Source organism: Cladophialophora bantiana (genome assembly GCF_000835475.1).
Source record: "Cladophialophora bantiana CBS 173.52 unplaced genomic scaffold supercont1.4, whole genome shotgun sequence".
Taxonomy (NCBI): Eukaryota; Fungi; Ascomycota; class Eurotiomycetes; order Chaetothyriales; family Herpotrichiellaceae; genus Cladophialophora; species Cladophialophora bantiana.
Window position 1 is genome coordinate 1,396,844 of NW_015971578.1, and position 17,461 is coordinate 1,414,304.

The 17,461-nt window shown below is 50.5% G+C and overlaps 6 protein-coding genes across 6 annotated transcripts; 3 read left to right on the forward strand and 3 right to left on the reverse strand.

The window, feature by feature from the left end:
- Positions 1–966: 966 nt before the first annotated feature.
- Positions 967–2,011, reverse strand: Z519_03285 (uncharacterized protein; the record flags this gene model as incomplete). Its single annotated transcript, XM_016761036.1, has 2 exons — positions 967–1,797; positions 1,889–2,011. 2 exons carry the CDS (start codon positions 2,009–2,011, stop codon positions 967–969), a joined length of 954 nt encoding a protein of 317 aa, XP_016622886.1.
- Positions 2,012–3,327: 1,316 nt separating this feature from the next.
- On the forward strand, positions 3,328–4,783 carry Z519_03286 (uncharacterized protein; the record flags this gene model as incomplete). Its single annotated transcript, XM_016761037.1, has 5 exons — positions 3,328–4,163; positions 4,218–4,341; positions 4,401–4,445; positions 4,506–4,661; positions 4,712–4,783. 5 exons carry the CDS (start codon positions 3,328–3,330, stop codon positions 4,781–4,783), a joined length of 1,233 nt encoding a protein of 410 aa, XP_016622887.1.
- Positions 4,784–5,581: 798 nt separating this feature from the next.
- Z519_03287 (deoxyribose-phosphate aldolase) lies at positions 5,582–6,376 on the forward strand (the record flags this gene model as incomplete). Its single annotated transcript, XM_016761038.1, has 1 exon — positions 5,582–6,376. One exon carries the CDS (start codon positions 5,582–5,584, stop codon positions 6,374–6,376), a length of 795 nt encoding a protein of 264 aa, XP_016622888.1.
- Positions 6,377–6,707: 331 nt separating this feature from the next.
- On the forward strand, positions 6,708–8,866 carry Z519_03288 (tRNA pseudouridine(38-40) synthase; the record flags this gene model as incomplete). The annotated part of the gene is made up of 3 exons (XM_016761039.1): positions 6,708–6,952; positions 7,014–7,271; positions 7,333–8,866. 3 exons carry the CDS (start codon positions 6,708–6,710, stop codon positions 8,864–8,866), a joined length of 2,037 nt encoding a protein of 678 aa, XP_016622889.1.
- A 1,529-nt stretch (positions 8,867–10,395) lies between these two features.
- On the reverse strand, positions 10,396–12,084 carry Z519_03289 (uncharacterized protein; the record flags this gene model as incomplete). The annotated part of the gene is made up of 3 exons (XM_016761040.1): positions 10,396–10,579; positions 10,625–11,632; positions 11,693–12,084. 3 exons carry the CDS (start codon positions 12,082–12,084, stop codon positions 10,396–10,398), a joined length of 1,584 nt encoding a protein of 527 aa, XP_016622890.1.
- A 1,087-nt stretch (positions 12,085–13,171) lies between these two features.
- On the reverse strand, positions 13,172–16,810 carry Z519_03290 (uncharacterized protein; the record flags this gene model as incomplete). The annotated part of the gene is made up of 1 exon (XM_016761041.1): positions 13,172–16,810. The coding sequence occupies one exon, from the start codon at positions 16,808–16,810 to the stop codon at positions 13,172–13,174; it is 3,639 nt and encodes a 1,212-aa protein (XP_016622891.1).
- Positions 16,811–17,461: the final 651 nt, after the last annotated feature.

A 17,461-nucleotide genomic window follows, 5' to 3' on the forward strand; every position in this document is an offset into this window, starting at 1 on the left:
ACAATCGATCGCATTCATTTCTCTCCCTACTGGCTCCCACTGCTTGGTACCTAGTCAGGTACTTTCACCCAATCACGACCTTGGCAATAGCTCACGGTTCCTTCTCCTCACCTCATCCAAGGTAGCTCCCTCAGTGGCACCTATGGCGCCTTTCGTCGCCTGTTTGGGAGCTTGGGATCGATGATCGATGCTGATTGCGGAGCAACAGAGAGCTTCAGCCGTCCACTGGCATGTGAATTGCCGCCAATTGTGATAGCTTTAAGCAGGGTCTGCGTTCACTCGCTACAAGCTTGCGTTGTGACACCCTAGACAGCTTGAGCCGAGCTACCTAAGCTACCTGCCAGCTGTCAGCCGGAAACCCGTTTGCATCATGCAGAGGAGCTGTCTGTGCCGTCAACTCACGAAGCAATCATGCAGCATGCTGTCACACCAGGAGCTCTTGTTCGCCTGATCTGGAAGTCATGCTGACGCATCAACATGTTGCATCCGAAGGACCTGGGCTCGGACTTTCAGTTTCAGCAGGAAATATCTTCAATGATAAGCTTGTATCAAGAACGGCCTGGCATGTTAAATTCTAGAAACGCGAAAACGCTACTAGATACGAGACCCGTTAACGCTCCCTGCATAACAACTTGAGCGAGTTGTTTGCTCTTCGGAACAGCAGCAAGCTGCTCGGCTGGACCAGAGAGCTGGTCCTTCAAGGTAATTGGCTTGACCAGGCTTTGACTGGTCGGTACCCGAAATTTTGGAGGAGGCAATGAGCCTACCGCCTGAAGAGAGTTCAATGTCGTTCTCTTGCTGCATGGTCCCGCATTGTGCACGACACTCACAGAGATGCCATCAGGCGAGCAGGATAGCATCAGACCAAAGCAACTATGGAGCAATACAAATTCTGGAGGAAATCAAAGACCTCATCATCATCCCAGCCCTAGAAAACTGACCCGCGCATCTTGCAGTCCGAACGACCTAAAACCCTTTGACATATCTGTGCGCATCGGTAACTTCCATGACCTCGAATCGCATCCCTACTTGGACATTTCCTTCATTTCTTGGGCAACAGAGCATTCCAAAACAAGGTTTATACTTGATGCCTTCATCAACCCTGCGGTAACTGACCAACACATCCCAAGGCTGGTGGGCATCCTTCTCCGCGGTGTCGGGATCGACGTTGGGTACTGTGCACCGAGCACACCTTGCAACCACATCGACATCAATTGCATGCAAGTTGCCGCCCGTGAGTGTAGTCCAGTATGAAGAGTCTCCGTTAATACGCACTTTCTTCCACGAATCTTCAGACCATGGTTCTCCTCCTTTGATTATGATATTTGGTCGGAAACGTTCGATGGTAATTTCGCTCTCGCCTTTCTCCTTCAATCTCGAGTTCAGCTCGGCAAGCGACGACTCCGAGGCAATCTGAATGGGCAGTACGTCCGGGAAATTGACGCTTTCCGTACGTCCCAGTCGTTTAGGGGAGCCATTGCCGGCGCATATCCTTGGCTCGGGACCCTTCATCACCAGACGGACCTCTTCACCAAAAAACTCTTTGAAAAGAGCCAGCATCGTTGGATCTGTGTAAGCATAGGCATCGGTGATATACTCCCAAATATCGACTGAGACTTCTCTGGTGTTTTCACGGAGCCACTCCTGACTAGGATGAACAGGCACCTTGACCTGCTTGTCCGTGTCATGGCCTATGGTTATGACAAGGCTGTCAGAGTCGTAATCAATGGCGGTGTTGATCAATGTCATTTGCGGTTTTGAGCGGATGGTGATGAATTTATTACTACTGTCAATGAACTAGACCCGTCCGCCATGCATCGTCAGCCATCAAGCGATTCACCGGTCAGGTGAAAGGGTGAGATTCTGGCCACAAAATGCAAAGACTTACCATCCACCGTCTGTCCAGCCCCAGTCCCTGTCTCGTCAATCTTGCCGACTTCAGGGATATGCCTCGGCATGACTTGATAGGATAGATGCGCAGATCTGTGATCTCTGAGACTGTGTAAGTCATTTTGAGATGGTATCTAATTGATCCTGGTTTCTTTTGATCTAGGGGTCTCCGAAAAGACTCGAGTTCTTGTTCGTCACCTTAAAAGTTGGGCGAGATTGCCAATCCACAATGGAGATTGCAAGAAAGAAAAAGGTGCGGAAATGGGCGCGGCCTGCCTGATATGTCCGTCAGATGGTGGTCACCACTATTTCCTCTCGAGTGTCACTGTTGGTCTGGTCGAAATGATGATAGGTGATCAAGAGGAGCGGCAAGCGAGGGCAACCTGCCAATGTGAAAATGAAGTGTCTTTTGATCGTCTTTTGCCGCGAAAGTACTCGCTGGACGCTGCGGTTTTTGGGTTTCTTCTTGCTCAACTTTGGATTTTCTTGCAGCCGACGGTGATACGCACGTCACCACTCTTGTAGCGGCGACAGGTTACTTCCCAAGAGGGCAATACCTGCCCTCGATGCCATGCCCTTTCTGGCTATTTCGAGCGAACACAGGACCGTCACCTCTCCACCTTTCTCCGTGGACTTACGCCCACTGCTGTACATTGCAGGGCGTGCCAGCCCCAGCGGTTCGCATTTCGGAAAGCTGCATGAATTAATCAACTTTTAGTCGTTGCCAGCGAGCTTCATCTTTGCTCTCCCACTATCTCAACAGAGTAGCTTTGCATAAAAATGGCTAAACCAAAAGCATCGGCAGGCTGATGTCTGAGAGGGCAATGAATACCTGCCGAATATGGCCGTCGTCGACGAATCGTGTCGAGTTTGGGGGATTAGCAGTCATCGGAGAGCTGGTTAGCATGCGCACAGATTTCTATTCAGATGCTTCTCTCAGACTAATATATGCAATTCCGGCCTTACACGTCTCATATCCATCGTCACGATTAGTGTTACTGTGCAAAACAAATCGCACCCACTACGATTTCATGTTGACCAGGGCTTCATCCGGGCGCAGTTCCCGAAATTGATTTCTTCGGTTTGTATCTTGGAACACTAAGCTATCGGACAAGATGCTGAAGCCTTTATCCGTCAGTATAGCCATGGAGCAGGCCCGCCAAAGCAACAACGGATTGATCGTCCTGATGATTGCTGCGCGAAGTGTCTTGTGTACGTGCATAATTTTTGTTTGTACAATTTGGGGACTTAGGATAACCGAGCGCCAATCCTTTCATATACCTTTAGCAAAGATCATTCCAGATGGTTCTAGCTCCCTCGTGGGGTTCAAAACAACGAGGCGATGGCTCTTGATATACCCGTCTATTCGACAGCCTTCCATGCTCTCAACTATTGGTTCCATTTCTTCCGCGCTCAAATTCTAAGAGCGGGCTCAACATGGCCGATTACGCAAAACTCCCAGCCGGTGCAACACTCGATATCAAGCGGTTCAAGGCACACGTTGACGATGAAAAGTTGCAACATTTCAAGCATTTGCTGGAGCTGTCGCCAATTGCTCCTGCAGTGTTTGAGAATACCAATGCTGGCCGGAAGTATGGCACGAAGAGGGGTTGGCTTGAAAATGCTAAGAAGGTGTGGCTCAATGAATTCGATTGGCGGAAGCACGAAGATCGAATCAACTCTTTTCCTAACTTCAAAGCTTCGGTCAAGGATACAGAGGGCAACACAATCCAAATGCATTTTCTAGCTCTGTTTTCCGAGAAGGTCGATGCCATTCCAATTGCTTTCTTTCACGGCTGGCCAGGCTCCATCTGTGAATTCCTAGATATGCTGGACATATTGAAAGAGCGATATTCTCCGAAGGACTTGCCATACCACGTCATCGTCCCCTCGCTTCCAGGCTATGCCTTTTCATCTGGTCCTCCGGTTGAGACGGATTACGGAATCGACATCGCTGCTGGAGCACTCAATGATCTGATGGTCGGTCTAGGATTCGGCTCGGGATACTTGGCGCACGGCGGCGACCTTGGCAGTTTCATGAGTCGGTTGGTTGCCATGAACTACGATGCGTGCAAAGGAATGCACGTGAATATGATGGGTATGCCGCCACTGGAGAACTCGGACGAAATTCCAAGAGACGAGGAAGAGAAGAGAGCATTACAAAGGGCCGCCGAATTCATTGATACGGCATATGCATTTGCACTTGAGCAAGGCACAAGGCCGGCCACCATCGGGCTTACCCTGAGTGCTAGCCCACTGGCACTGCTCAGTTGGTGAGATATAAGATACAAAAGTATATGTCTCGTGCAAGCTTGCTAACGATAAAGCCGGATTGGAGAGAAAATTCTCGAATGGACAGACGAAGATCCTCCGCTTGACAAGATCCTCGAAGGTGTAACATTATATTGGTTGACGGACACTATACCACGATGTTTCTACCATAATCGCGCGGTAAGTTAGATCACTCCTTTCTGTCATGGTAGACAAATGACTAACGCTACGACTTGCAGCTGGCCAAGGGAGATGATAAGCCAACGATTGCAAGGATTAGTGTGGTAAGTGTTGGCTAGGATTTTGATTCATTGCAGACGAACTGATGATTGACCGTGTTTCAGATCACGAAACGGACAGCGCTAAACCTTCCATATGTCGAGAAACCTTGCGGCTACTCAATGTTTGCTCATGAGATCATCCCAGTTCCTAAGAGATGGGCGGCCATGACTTGCAACCTTGTGTCATTCAATCAGCACGAGAGGGGTGGTCATTTCGCGGTCAGTGAAATCGCTTGGGTCGTATGTTAGCCTTTCCTGACGCTGTATAGGCTATGGAGAAACCCAGAGAGCTGCTCTCAGATGTCGAGGAGTATATCAAGAAAGCCTGGAAAGCTATTTAGGTGCTGGCAAAACTTCACCATTGTGTAATTAGGCGGGGGGTGTGAAAAATAGAACTGTATGCCCCCCTTGACTTTTGAGGAGGTTTCAATGGGGCAAGTGATGGACAGGTTCCATCACCTGCTTTCGCCTCTGAGGTCCTGCGTTTACCCCTGGTCTCCCTCTGCCTGCTATGTGCTCGATGGTGTCTCCATGAGTTTAGCCTCAGTGGCATGGTAGAAAAACGGCTAGGAATAACAATTCCCTTGTTATTTGTAAAGGGAACTATTTCTAGTTTCATCATCGCATAGGTAGGAAGTCAAATATAGGATGGGGAAGGGATCGGGTTAGCGTTCTTAGCGTCGAGGGAAATCCGCCTCTTAAAAGCGACGGCACTGGCTGCCAAATTCCCGGGGGGAGGGTTTCCTTGCACCTTGCGTTGAATTGTAATATTGTTTCAGGGCACTCACAGATTACGAGGGACACAATGTAGTCTACCTGGTGATGGCCCGGCATGGGGCTATTTCTGAATGGGTAGCCGGTCCGTACATCCCCCAACTGGGGCGGGTTCTCCAGATGCGGAAGCCTCCCCATTGACACCACTTCCAACTATAAAGTACCACCTGGGATTTGGTCGACACGAGCAAACGAATCAGTCTTGGGTTCAGAACCAGAGAGCAGCGAAGTGGCTTTGACCGTTATCTTCTGATACTCATACATCCATTCATCCTACCCCTTCTGCGTACTTACCCGGGCTTCCCTAGGATCGAACACGAGGAGCCGCACGGGAGGCAAAACTACACAAAGCAGCACCAATCGTCATGTCCGAACCGACAACGATCAAAGTGACCTTGTCGCAGTTGGCCAAAATGATCGATCACTCTCTATTACACCCAACCATGACGGATCAGGAAATCCAGGCCGGTTTGGAAATTGCAAAAAAGTACCAGACAGCTACGGCTTGCGTCAAGCCATACGCGATCGCCCAAGCAAAGAAAGCCCTCGAGGGGTCAGGTGTTGCGGTCTGTCCTGTCATTGGCTTCCCTGCGGGCAATAGCACTATTGAAGTGAAGGTCTTTGAAGCACAGAAAGCCGCCGAAGCAGGTGGCGCAGAGATCGATATGGTGGTCAATATCGGCAAAGTCCTCTCCGGTGACTGGTACTACATAACCACCGAAATCGCAGCAGTCAATTCGGCAGTGCGGAAGTCAGGGGCGATACTGAAAGTCATCTTCGAGAACGATTTCCTAGAAGATAGGCACATCATCAAGCTCTGTGAGATTTGTTCCGAATGCGATGTTGCCTTCGTCAAGACATCGACTGGTTATGGATTCGTTAAACAGCCCAATGGCATGTACACGTACAAGGGCGCCACGGTGCCTCATTTGAAGCTCATGAGACAGAACTCTGATCCCAAAGTTCAGATCAAAGCCGCGGGTGGAGTGCGGACGTTGGATGACCTGCTCTATGTCCGGTCCATAGGTGTTACGAGAATAGGAGCCACCGCCACGGTTGCGATTCTGGAAGAGGCGAAAAGGAGAGGGATAGGTGACCAGCCAGTTGAGGTGGAAGTCAAGCCCATGTCAGGAGCAACCACTAATGGAGCGCCTTACTAGAGCTGATGATGGAGTAGATCACCATCGGACTGGACAACAGGGGTGACATAGGCCGTCCACAGCAGATCTATAGTATAACCAAGATGAACTACTTCGTGTACAGGGATACTCGCGAGTGCCGACGAGATATGCTTGAGGCTCCTTTCATGACTGCATCCGACCATCCTATACTTCACCGTACTAGAATCCCACGGCGAATCACCGAACCGCATTTTGCGGGGAAACGCAAATCGGGGGGGATTTGGAGATCACGTCGACAAAATTTCAAAAAGTTGCATCCTGATCAGTGTGAAGCCTCGCCTCTCGTTTTCATGTTTTACAAGTCGCCAACATGGAGACTGGCATTCCGAAGGCCCCTGCGCCAGGTGCGCCCGAGGCTCTCTCAACCTCCAACATCGACTGCGAGTCGAGGCCCCCAACTGATTCAAAAGGTGGAGCAGCGCAAGTTCGTGAACAAAGACACCGTGATCAAGATGCAAGACGTTCGAACCAGAATGCTGCTTTGGGGAGAGAAGCCAGACGTGGTCGAGGAGGTCATCAGGGCAAGAAGAGAAATATGGGGAGGAAGGAGTGGGCGTAAGTCTGTCTCTTTTCCCCCAAATGTTGCCACAGAAGAGGTCCTTCTAGGCCCTGCCAGGATTGCATCGGAAGCCATCTCACACTATATCTCGATCGCCAAGACTGACTTGCTAAGTAAGAACAAAGTAGACAAAAGGAAACGGAACGAGGATGAACAAGCCGCCAAACGACGACGGGTCGACCAAGGCAAGGACGAACTGCCCATTTACGCTACAAAATTCAGCGACGAAGTGCTTGCAGCTGAGGAGAGGAGACCGAAAAAGAAGGTTGCCGTCCTTATTGGATATGCTGGAACCGGTTACAAGGGCATGCAGCTGTAAGAATACCCGAGCCGCCGTTACTCTCGCCGTGGAGAGACTGACCTCCATGGCATCCAGAACGCATGATCAGAAAACAATCGAAGGAGACCTCTTCCAAGCCTTTGTTGCGGCAGGCGCCATCTCCAAAGCCAATGCTGATGACCCAAAGAAATCTTCTTTTGTGCGATGCGCCCGCACTGACAAGGGCGTCCATGCTGCCGGCAATGTCATATCCCTGAAATTGATCATCGAAGATGAAGATATTGTGCAGAAGATCAACGACAACTTGACACCCCAGATTCGGGTTTGGGGCTATGAGCGGACAAACAACAGTTTCAGTGCCTATCAGATGGTCGACTCGCGGATATATGAGTATCTGATCCCGACACACAGTTTCCTCCCGCCGCACCCTAGCAGCTTTCTCGGAAGGAACAGCGAGAAGTGGGCGGAGAAAAAGGACGATCTGCAAGGGTACAGAAAGAGGCAAGAAGAAGTGCTGGGATACTGGGAAAAGGTAGACGAGGACATGATCAAACCGATCCTGGCAGAATATGACCAAGAGATCCGTGCTATACTGGAGAAGGCGCTGTGGCTAAAAGCGCAAGGTCCGAAGAATAGAGAGGACGGTGAGATGCAACCGTCGAGTTTTCCTACTATGGAAAAGGAGGTCGAACACCAGACTTCAGAACCAGGGCCTCCACAAGAGGTGGAAACCAAAGACGGAGATTCACAGGACCAGGATCTTGCACATAACAATGGAGAACCCATCTCCTCTGAAGGAGACTCAACAGATCAGTCCAAGCCATTCCGATCCCGCGTCCTCGACGAAGCTATGAAACGCATCCGGCAAGCCTACATTGCTGCCAAACGAGCCTACCGCATCCCCACTGAGCGTCTCGACCGGATCCAAGAGTCTCTCGACCTATTTGTCGGCACTCGCAACTACCACAACTACACCATCGAGAAGACCTTCAAGGACCCCAGCGCAAAACGTGTAATTAAATCCTTCCTTGTCAACAGGAAACCGATCATTATCAATGGGACAGAATGGTTGAGCATGAAAGTCCACGGACAGAGTTTCATGATGCATCAAATCCGCAAAATGGTCGGCATGGTCGCGCTCGTGGTGCGTTGCGGCTGTGACCCCAAACGATTGATCGACAGCATGGGCCCTGAAAGACTGTCCATCCCTAAAGCTCCTAGTCTGGGTCTCCTGCTCGAACGCCCAGTATTTGAATCGTACAACAAGCGCGCCAAAGACGCACTCGGCAAAGAAACCATCGACTTTGACAAGTATAAGGACGCGATGGACAAGTTCAAGCAAGAGCAGATCTACGAGCGCATGTACCGGGACGAGGAGAAGGAGAATGTCTTTGGTAACTTCTTCAACCACGTCGACAACTTCCCCACTGAGACGTTCCTGTTCGTTACGTCCGGCGGCATCGAGGCGACCAAGACGAAGGCGCCGGTTGAGGGCGTTGGAGCGGTAGAGGAAGGGGGCAAGAAGATTGAGAATGCTCTGTTATTGGACGACGACGTGGACGTTGGTGTCGAGGACGAGGACAGCGATGCGGATGACGCTGTCAGGGATAACCACGGAGACGAAGGCTGACCGACCGTCGGCGTCGGTTGTTGAGCGCGCTCGGTAGATCGTTTGATACACAGACTCGAGAGCCAAAAACGATTTTTCAAGCCAGATAGCCCCTCTCAAAGTACAGTGAGGGCCTTTCTATTCCTATATCTTGAATTGAACACTACCACCTATTTGTGACATTTGCGTTGCCCCACGCGTATCAAGGGATTCTGCAGGAGACAAAAGAAGTATTAGGATTCTGCAGAGACAAAAGAAGTATTAGGATCCCTATAATGAAGTCCACCACCCAACACCACCTCGCTGAATTGATCAAATGGACGCTAATTGAGAAGCTAGAGTGCTAACGGCCATCGACGACTATCAATCACGTCGATATCCCTCTATTCGGTCTGCCGCCGCGGCGAACGATGTTGACTATTCCACCTTGAGCCGTAGACTCAAAGGCATCACTCAATCGAGACCTTTATCACATGAGTCGCAACAATTACTGTCGAATACACAAGAGATGCTATTAAAGAGATGGATTCTTGATCTTGAGGCAACAAGACACCCTCCGACCTTGTCTACGGTGCAAGAACTAGCCCGCCTTATTAGCAAGATATCTGGCGGCCCTAACAGTGTTAGTCATAATTGGAAATCGCGATTTATTCAACGACATCTTAATCCACGTTCCAAGGTAGTAAAAAGATCTGTTCGAAGCTGGTTAATTGTGCTGTAACAGAGCACTTCAGGGTTCGGCGTGCACGTGCAACAACGCACAGAGGCCTGTCCAGCAGATCGGGAATCGAGAACGCGTTTCTGGTTGACACTGACAGGGCAACACCCACCACCAACACCACCCCCAGAGAGGCAGCAGCTAGGGCAGCGAGCGCCTAGCACGGCGACGACATTGAGAAGTGGGAACGGGCCGACGAAACACTCAGGAATGGTAGACGGCATCAAAAGCATGGAATACTGGTACTATCCCCTGATTAAAAATGTAAAGAATGGCACTCTGCCAGCATTGTAAACTGTTCTGCACTCCCCTCTGCCAGCCCATTTTGGTTTGACATGTGACTGGACAACTTCCCTCCCCCTCCTTCCCCCCCAGGAACCACTCTACCAGCCCTGCACAGCATAGCCACTTTGCCTTGTTACAGTAGTAAGGTGGGAACCCAACCTAATAATGGTGAGAACTATCATTAAATACGCGTTATCTACGGGGGGACTAAGTATAGAGTAAAGGCTTCCGGTAGAGAAAAATCGCAATATGCGTCTAGGAAGAAGAAAGTAAGTAAAGGTAAGTGCTATACCTGGAGAGGGCTGTCAATTGAGGCCAGAACGCTAAACGAATGGCGAAAACGTGGATAGACTAGCTAGACGGGGGGCTACATAGACATCATCGTGACGAGATCTTTCTTCGCCGTTGTCTATGACCGCCGACAGCTGGGCGGTTGCGCCTCAGTTGTAATTGTTCTCTTGAAGCCGTTTCGAACACGCAACACTCACTTATCAACCTCTGCTTTGATGCAATGCTTTACCATCCAACTGACGCCAGCGAAGGCGTACTAGTCTTCAGCTGCAACATGCAGCCGCAGCCTAACTCCGTCTTTGGGCTTGCCGGTCAAGGTAACGGCCCATTTAACCGGCCCTGGAGGTACGCTTGATCCATCGAGCTTGTCGAAGCGCTGTAGGAGGCGAACAGTTACGTATGCGGCCTTTGTCAAAGCAAACTGTTGTCCAAGACAGATTCTGGTCGATGTTAGTACGGACTGGGTATCTAGTCAAATCACCTACCTTGGCCCACCGTTAAACGGCAGATATTCGAAGCCATACTTATGATTCTGCCACCGCTCCGGTCTGAACATATCCGCATCTGGGCCCCAGAAGTCAGGATGCCGTTGCATTACATACACTAAATAGGCAATCTCTGTTCCAGCCGGGATAAAAACGGGCGAAAGGCCGTCTTCGCCACCCCCGAAAGGCAGGCTGGTGTCCCTTGTGCACCGCCGTCCATTGAGAGGCACACTAGGGTAAAGCCTTAAGGTCTCATTTATACACCATTGTAAATATGAACAAGCCTTCAAGTTCGTAAAAGTGAGATTTGTAGGCGATTTGAAGGTTCCAAAGTCTTTAATAATGATTGATCGTAGCTTGTTAAATACCTCGGGATGTTGGACCAGCATGAGGAATAAGAAGCTCAGCAACGAGGCGGTGGTATCGCGACCGGCCAATAGAATGGACAGAAGCTGATTACGAATCTCGATAGGATCTCTAGTCTCGTTGACAAGGCTCTCAAGAAAGATGTACTTTTCTTTTTTGCTGCTCTCGACGGGATCTTGCTTTCTGTCGCGGCCCAGAGCTTTGTGCACAAATCGGTCGATGTATTGATGGCACAATCGACAGTCATCTCTATGCTTCTTCGTCAGGACCACAGAGTAGAATTCGTTCAGCAAGAGCGCCTTGGCCATGCGGTCTTGACAGGCCTCGAAGGATTCCACAAAGGCGCGGTCTTCAGCATTTTTTGCCGCGGCCTCCTCGGAGAGCGCAGAGAGTTGAATGTTTGTGCTCTCTCCGAAAAGGAATTCGCTAGCCGAGTCCATGGTGAATCGGGATATCAGAGGTTGAAAGTCTGTGGTGCTCGTCCAACAGTCTGCTTCTACAGGAAGTGCTCTGAGCAAGTTTTGTACATGCTTCTCTTCTAGATCCAACTCCCTGACCTGATCACGAGAGAACTGGGGTCGTAGAAGAGCGCGAGAGTGTTCCCATTGCTTCCCATCCGCCGAAAAGATGCCGTGGCCAAGTCTGTTTCCAGCGGTCAGCGGGTCAGCCTCTTTTCAGTGTTACGGTCTCAAGCCAACTCACAATGGAGCAAATGCGCCTCTGCGGATTTTTCCCAGCTCAAAATCCTTAAACTGAGTAGCCAGAAGGGCCTGGATATTCCTTGGGTCGCACGTAAAAAAAACCCTGTCGCCCAGGATGTACGTGTCATAAGAATAGACTGTCTTGTTCATACGTAGCGACACGTCGTCGAACACGCCTCGGATGTACTCGAGGATTTGACTCTTACTGTTTGCCCGTAGGGTCTTGATCACGTTCACAAGCCCCAGTGGATCCGGGTTGTATTCTGTGGGTGCTGGCCTACAGCCGAGCTGCTTTGCGGCTGCAGCATGGCGACGCCTTGTAGAAATCGAGGATATGACAAGGTAAAGCACGAAAGTAGTGGCAATGGTACATAGAAGAGCAATCGTCAGCATGATGTTCCGTGATGCGGCTTGGTCTGGTAGATGGTATGTGAAACGCTCGGATCAAGGAGTAAGCATACATGAAGTTCCACCATAGCGTGGCCTGCGACCCACTTGGCGACCATAAGACTACCCCCAAGGGAAGATTAACCGAGGTGACAAGGCTGAAAGATCAGGTGACAAGGCTGGCGTGCTGTTGCACTGGTCGCATTCAGAGCAATGTCACGAGCCCACCGTTGTCCCCAAGTACCCTACGCTCTCGACCCGAATCGGATGGGTGGTATAGGAAGAAAAGGGTAAGGCAAAGGATGGTTGTTGCCACGTACACGCCGAACCTGAAGTGCTCTGTTACACTATAAGAGTTTCCTCTCACTCGATTCGGGTGAGAACTCTTCTTCTGAAGCGTTGAGTCGTTGTCAATAGGACTACGTGATATAGAACAAGGCATTCAGCTACTCCAATTCTCTGTACCTACTGCGTTGCGTAGGTCCCTGATATGGACTCTGTATGTAACTTCTTTACAGTACCCTTCTTAGTAAGTTATTGACGATGTTAACGATAATGCTTGGTAGCATATTGAGCTACTAGCCTCTGATTAAGAGCCTTCACGCCTATACTGCCTCCGGGAAAATCGTCTCTTCGATTCCTTCGCCCTGTCAACGGTGAGAGGTGATACTAACCCGTCACTGACAAGATAGAAAGGTCGAGGAGGAATTCTTCATGGGCAGTAAAATGATAAGACTCTCGAGGTCAGGTCCATATTTTAAAGTTGGGTAGAGTCGCTGGGATACATGACAGAAAACGGGAGATGGGACGCGGTTCGAGTTAATTTTGCGAAGGTCGGACAACGCACTCTCTGTGGCAGTGAGAAATATAGAGGGACGCTCCCTCCAGTTTAATATGGCCGAGGAACTGGTCAGGGAGATGGCCGGGAGCGATTTGCCGTGAGGCTGGGGTTAATCGATACGGAGCAGGTACCAGAACCGTCAAAGAAACAGACCGCGAAAGGCGCTGTTGGCCCTACGCAGGAGGCAGCCACCATGCCATAGGTAGGAACTTCTTTTCATTGTAGCCTCGTGCTTTGGTGTCACGCGAGAAACTACCCCTCAATTTCAAACGTCGTCCTCACACCCATGGCCGCCAATTCAACATCCAGATACCTCAGGACGCCGGGCACATTGACCACGGTGGTATTATCACCGCCTACGAACTTTCTCCCCCCTCCATCCTCCCACACTTTAACCTTAGCGTCATCAAAAGTCGCGGGTCTCGCGCAAGCCCGACACCTTACCATGCCGCTCGGCTCGACTCTACCCCCCTTCTTTTTAACGGTGAATTGGTTGGGCACCATCATGGTGCTCAAAAAGCTGCCGCAAGTCCGACACACCCAGGCCCGTTGCTTGTCGCTGCAGTCCATCAGACGATCTTGGAGCAAGTACGCACACCCATGGGCGATCAACGAGTCACGCTCCATTTCACCGACACGGATACCGCCGCCTTTGGCTCTGCCTTTGATCGGCTGGCCGTGCAAAGCATTCACAGGCCCGGTCGTGCGCACCTGGAACTTGTCGCTGACCATGTGCCTCAACCGCTGGTAGTAGACCACCCCGATGTAGATGTCGGCTGCAAACTCCTTGCCCGTGATGCCGCTGTACATGGGCTCATTGCCGTAGAAATTGTAACCGGCCTGCAATAGCTGCTCACCAAAGTAATTTCCGGCAGTGTTGTCCTCGTCAAAGGAGAAGGGTGTGCAATCTTGGGCAAGGCCATGGAGAGCTCCAGATTTACCGGCGAGAGACTCGACGAACATGCCAATGGTCATTCGCGATGGAAATGCGTGCGGGTTGATAATGACATCTGGTTGAATCCCGGACTCACTGAATGGCATGTCCTGGCTCGGCCAGAGCATGGAACAGACACCCTTTTGTCCGTGCCTCGAAGAGAATTTGTCCCCGATAATAGGTCGTCGAGGAATCCTGTACTTGATGCTGATCGCCTGACAGGGCTGATCCCCTGTCTCGGAGCCGATTATTCTGATTTGGTCGATGTAAGCTTCCTCGGTGTCCTTGTATTTGAAGTACATGGTGTTCCCGTCCAAGTTTTTGAGCTTTCCTTCCGACGGATCGAACATGACACTGTGGTAAGCTAGAACTATTGACCCCTCGCCAACCTTTGTCCCGATTGCGGGTAGGCCGTCAGGATCAAGCGCCTGAATCACCTCTTGTGAGATGTTCGGGTCGCCTTCAGCAAAACCGAAAAGTGACTTGATCTCGGTCTTTGACCGAGACGCCCTAGAATCCTCATTGAGCCTGTAAACTTTGGTCTTGTAGATGACGCCATCACCGAACCCTCGCTCATGAGAGGATTTGTTAATTATCATGGCATCGTCCATATCGTAGCCAGTATACGAAATGACGGCCACGACGGCGTTCATCCCGTTGGGGAAATTGTCCAGTCCATACTCGTTGTACAGGGGAGGTCTTACCACTGGCGTTTGCCCTGTCTGAAGCAGATACGCCTTGTTGTCTGTTCGGCACATCATGTTCGAGGAAGGAGTCCCCATGGCTTGCTTGCTCATCTGGCACTGGTACATGTTTCGAGGCGATTGGTTGAAATCCGAAAAAGGGGTCATATTGGCGAGAATTGACAGGATATTTGTGGGCTTGAACTCAATATGCGTGGTCAGAGCGGGTATGATGTCCGCATCCACACAAGCAATGTTCATGTATTGCTGCTCAAATGGCCCGACGTAGTCAAGCTTATCAGACGGGATGTACTTGACGGGGCGTAACATTCGTGATGGAGAAGTGAAGAGGTACAAACCAGGATACAGACCGCCGTTCGAGGTAGGGACATGGCCTATTTCTAGCTCGTTCGGGATGTTGTGCTCTCCATTCACCTTCCAGTGCCGTAAAAGCTGGGCGATTTCTCTTGTCCTCTTCGCCCCGCAGTATCCTAGGATACGACCATCGAGCTGGATGGAAAGGCTCTCATTGACGGCCATTGAAGGCACGGAAGACACTCCGAGCCGAAGCACTGCGTTCTCAATAGCCGAAGTGTCGATCTGCTTAATTTGAACTTGGCATTGGTGAGCTAAGTGGTTCAAAAGTCCGCATGGAGCACCGTCAGGAGTGTGAACAGGGCAAAGAAACCCCCAGCTTTCAGGTAACAGCTTGCGGACAGTAGTCGTTTTCAATTGAGCAAAAAAGGCACCTCGATGTATACACCGGAAGTGGCTGATGAACCGATAAAAATTGATTTTCTCGGCCATGATTGTATAGCCTGACGTCTGAGACTGATCGAGACCAGTTTGACTAACCAGGTTCCCCGTGGAGAGGAAGTACTCCAGCTTTCCTGCAATGTTTTCGTTTGTCCTCCGTACTATTTTGGGAAGGAAATCGGTCTCAAAGGAGGGGTCTGTGAAGTTGGCGTCGCTCTTTAACCTGAGCCAGTCTCGGGCCATCGCACCGATGCCCACTAGCCACTCGTAGATGTTTTCCTTCAAGATCATACCATAAAGGAAGCCTCCAAGCAGGATCTCTTGACTGGAGACTGCATCAGGGTTGTCCAGAGCACAGTCGCCCGCAGCAAGGGCGTAGAGCTTTCTGATCATGAACAGAATGAGCTGAAACTTGTCGTTGTTCTGGGACGGAGTGACGTCGACGTTGCCGAGATGTGGTAGGACAATCTTCCTCAAAAACTCCTCGCCCACTTTCTCATCGGGCATCGTTATAGGCTGCATTAGAACAGGGCGAAATTTCTCCCCGAGATAAGCCATTGTCTGTGCTCTTGTTTTGAGGTTGTATGCCTTGTACGTCCGCAGGAGAAGCTCCACCCGGTCGGCGACAAAAGAACTGGGCGTTTTGTTCGAGGATGATGTGCCAATGATACCCTCAGCAATCTCCCGGTCGTTCGTCTCTACCAGAGCTTTCAGGATCATGACTACGGGAACCAGATATTCGTTTTTCCTCCACGAAAATCTGAAAGTGACATTCCCGTCTGTCAGGTAGTGGAGAACATTGGTATGCGAGGACTGATCAGGCCTCACGGAGCGAATCGAGATTGCGAGCTTTGAAAAGGTAGGCCCCCTCGCGGCAAATGCGGGTCTCGAAATGGCCATGGGGTAATTCCTCCTTGTTGCTATCAGCATGCGGATGAGCTTTTCATTCCCATTGACAATGAAATAGCCACCCATTTCTTCAGACTCCTCCTTGTGGCGTACCATCTGTGCGGGTGAGAATTTCTCGAGGTGACATCTGTTGGACCGCAACATAATTGGCATTTGTCCGAGATCCCGAACGGATTCCTGCCAGTCGCCATTGTTCACCCTGTATTGTAGCCTTGCTCTTAACTTTCCTCTGTAGGTTGTGTGCCGCTCTCGACATTCGGAAGGGTATATGTTCCGGTCTTCAATGCTGAACTTATTGCTCGGAGGAAGAGTGGGCTTCTCAAGTATGACTTCTGTCACTCTCAGATCAAGCCTATTGCGATGGACTGTTCGGCTCGGATTTCGTAAGTCGCCGTCGACCACTGTATAGATTCCAATGTCTTTAAGCCCGGCGTCGACGAGGTTATCGTCCCACAGGGCATTGAAGGACTCAATATGAGGCCTAACTGCCGCTTGAAGAGCCGGGAATGCGCTGCGATCTTTCGGCGTGTTTCTGAAGAGCTTATGGCGGCGCGCAGTGTCGTACTCAACAGACCATTTGGTGCTGGTCCCCGTCGTAGTCGCCGACATTGTTTTGTGCAGTCACCGTGACTGCTCAATCTTGCTCATGTAGGGGGAGTAGATGAACCAAGAAATGCAAAATCGGGACAGCAAGCAAGCACTCTAACACCAGCGCCGTCCGAGCGCGAGGACCGGCCGTTGAATTCAAGTTTCAAAATAGATGCGGTTGAAAAAAGTTCTATGCGCAGACTCCGCAGCCCTTATCGATACGGGAGCCTCGCGCATGAAGGAGCTAACCTAAATTAGACTAGTGGAGCTTTAACTGTGCTTGACGAGGCTGACTGTTCTTCGCTCTCATTAATGCATCTCCTCTGCTCTGAGGGCTCGCCTGCGATAGTTCTTATCGGGGTACAAATCGTGAAAAGGTTCTTCCATTTCTCCCAACAGATGATAATCCAACCCTCAATATGTCCTTCCCACGGAGAGCGCATAGTTCGACACCCATCCATTCAGGCGGGGATGTGATCGGTTGACCGCTTCGCTGCTAGAAGCTACGCGTCAGTCTCACCTATATTGACATGAATTGAGCATGATGGATTCATTCAGGTTCAGCTCTATTAGTTCTCCTCTTGATGAAGCCGTTAATTCATACACTCTATCGAATGTCTCGAGAATGTCGGAAACAAGGCACTGGACTTTGAAGCGGATGGAGTTTTCCTA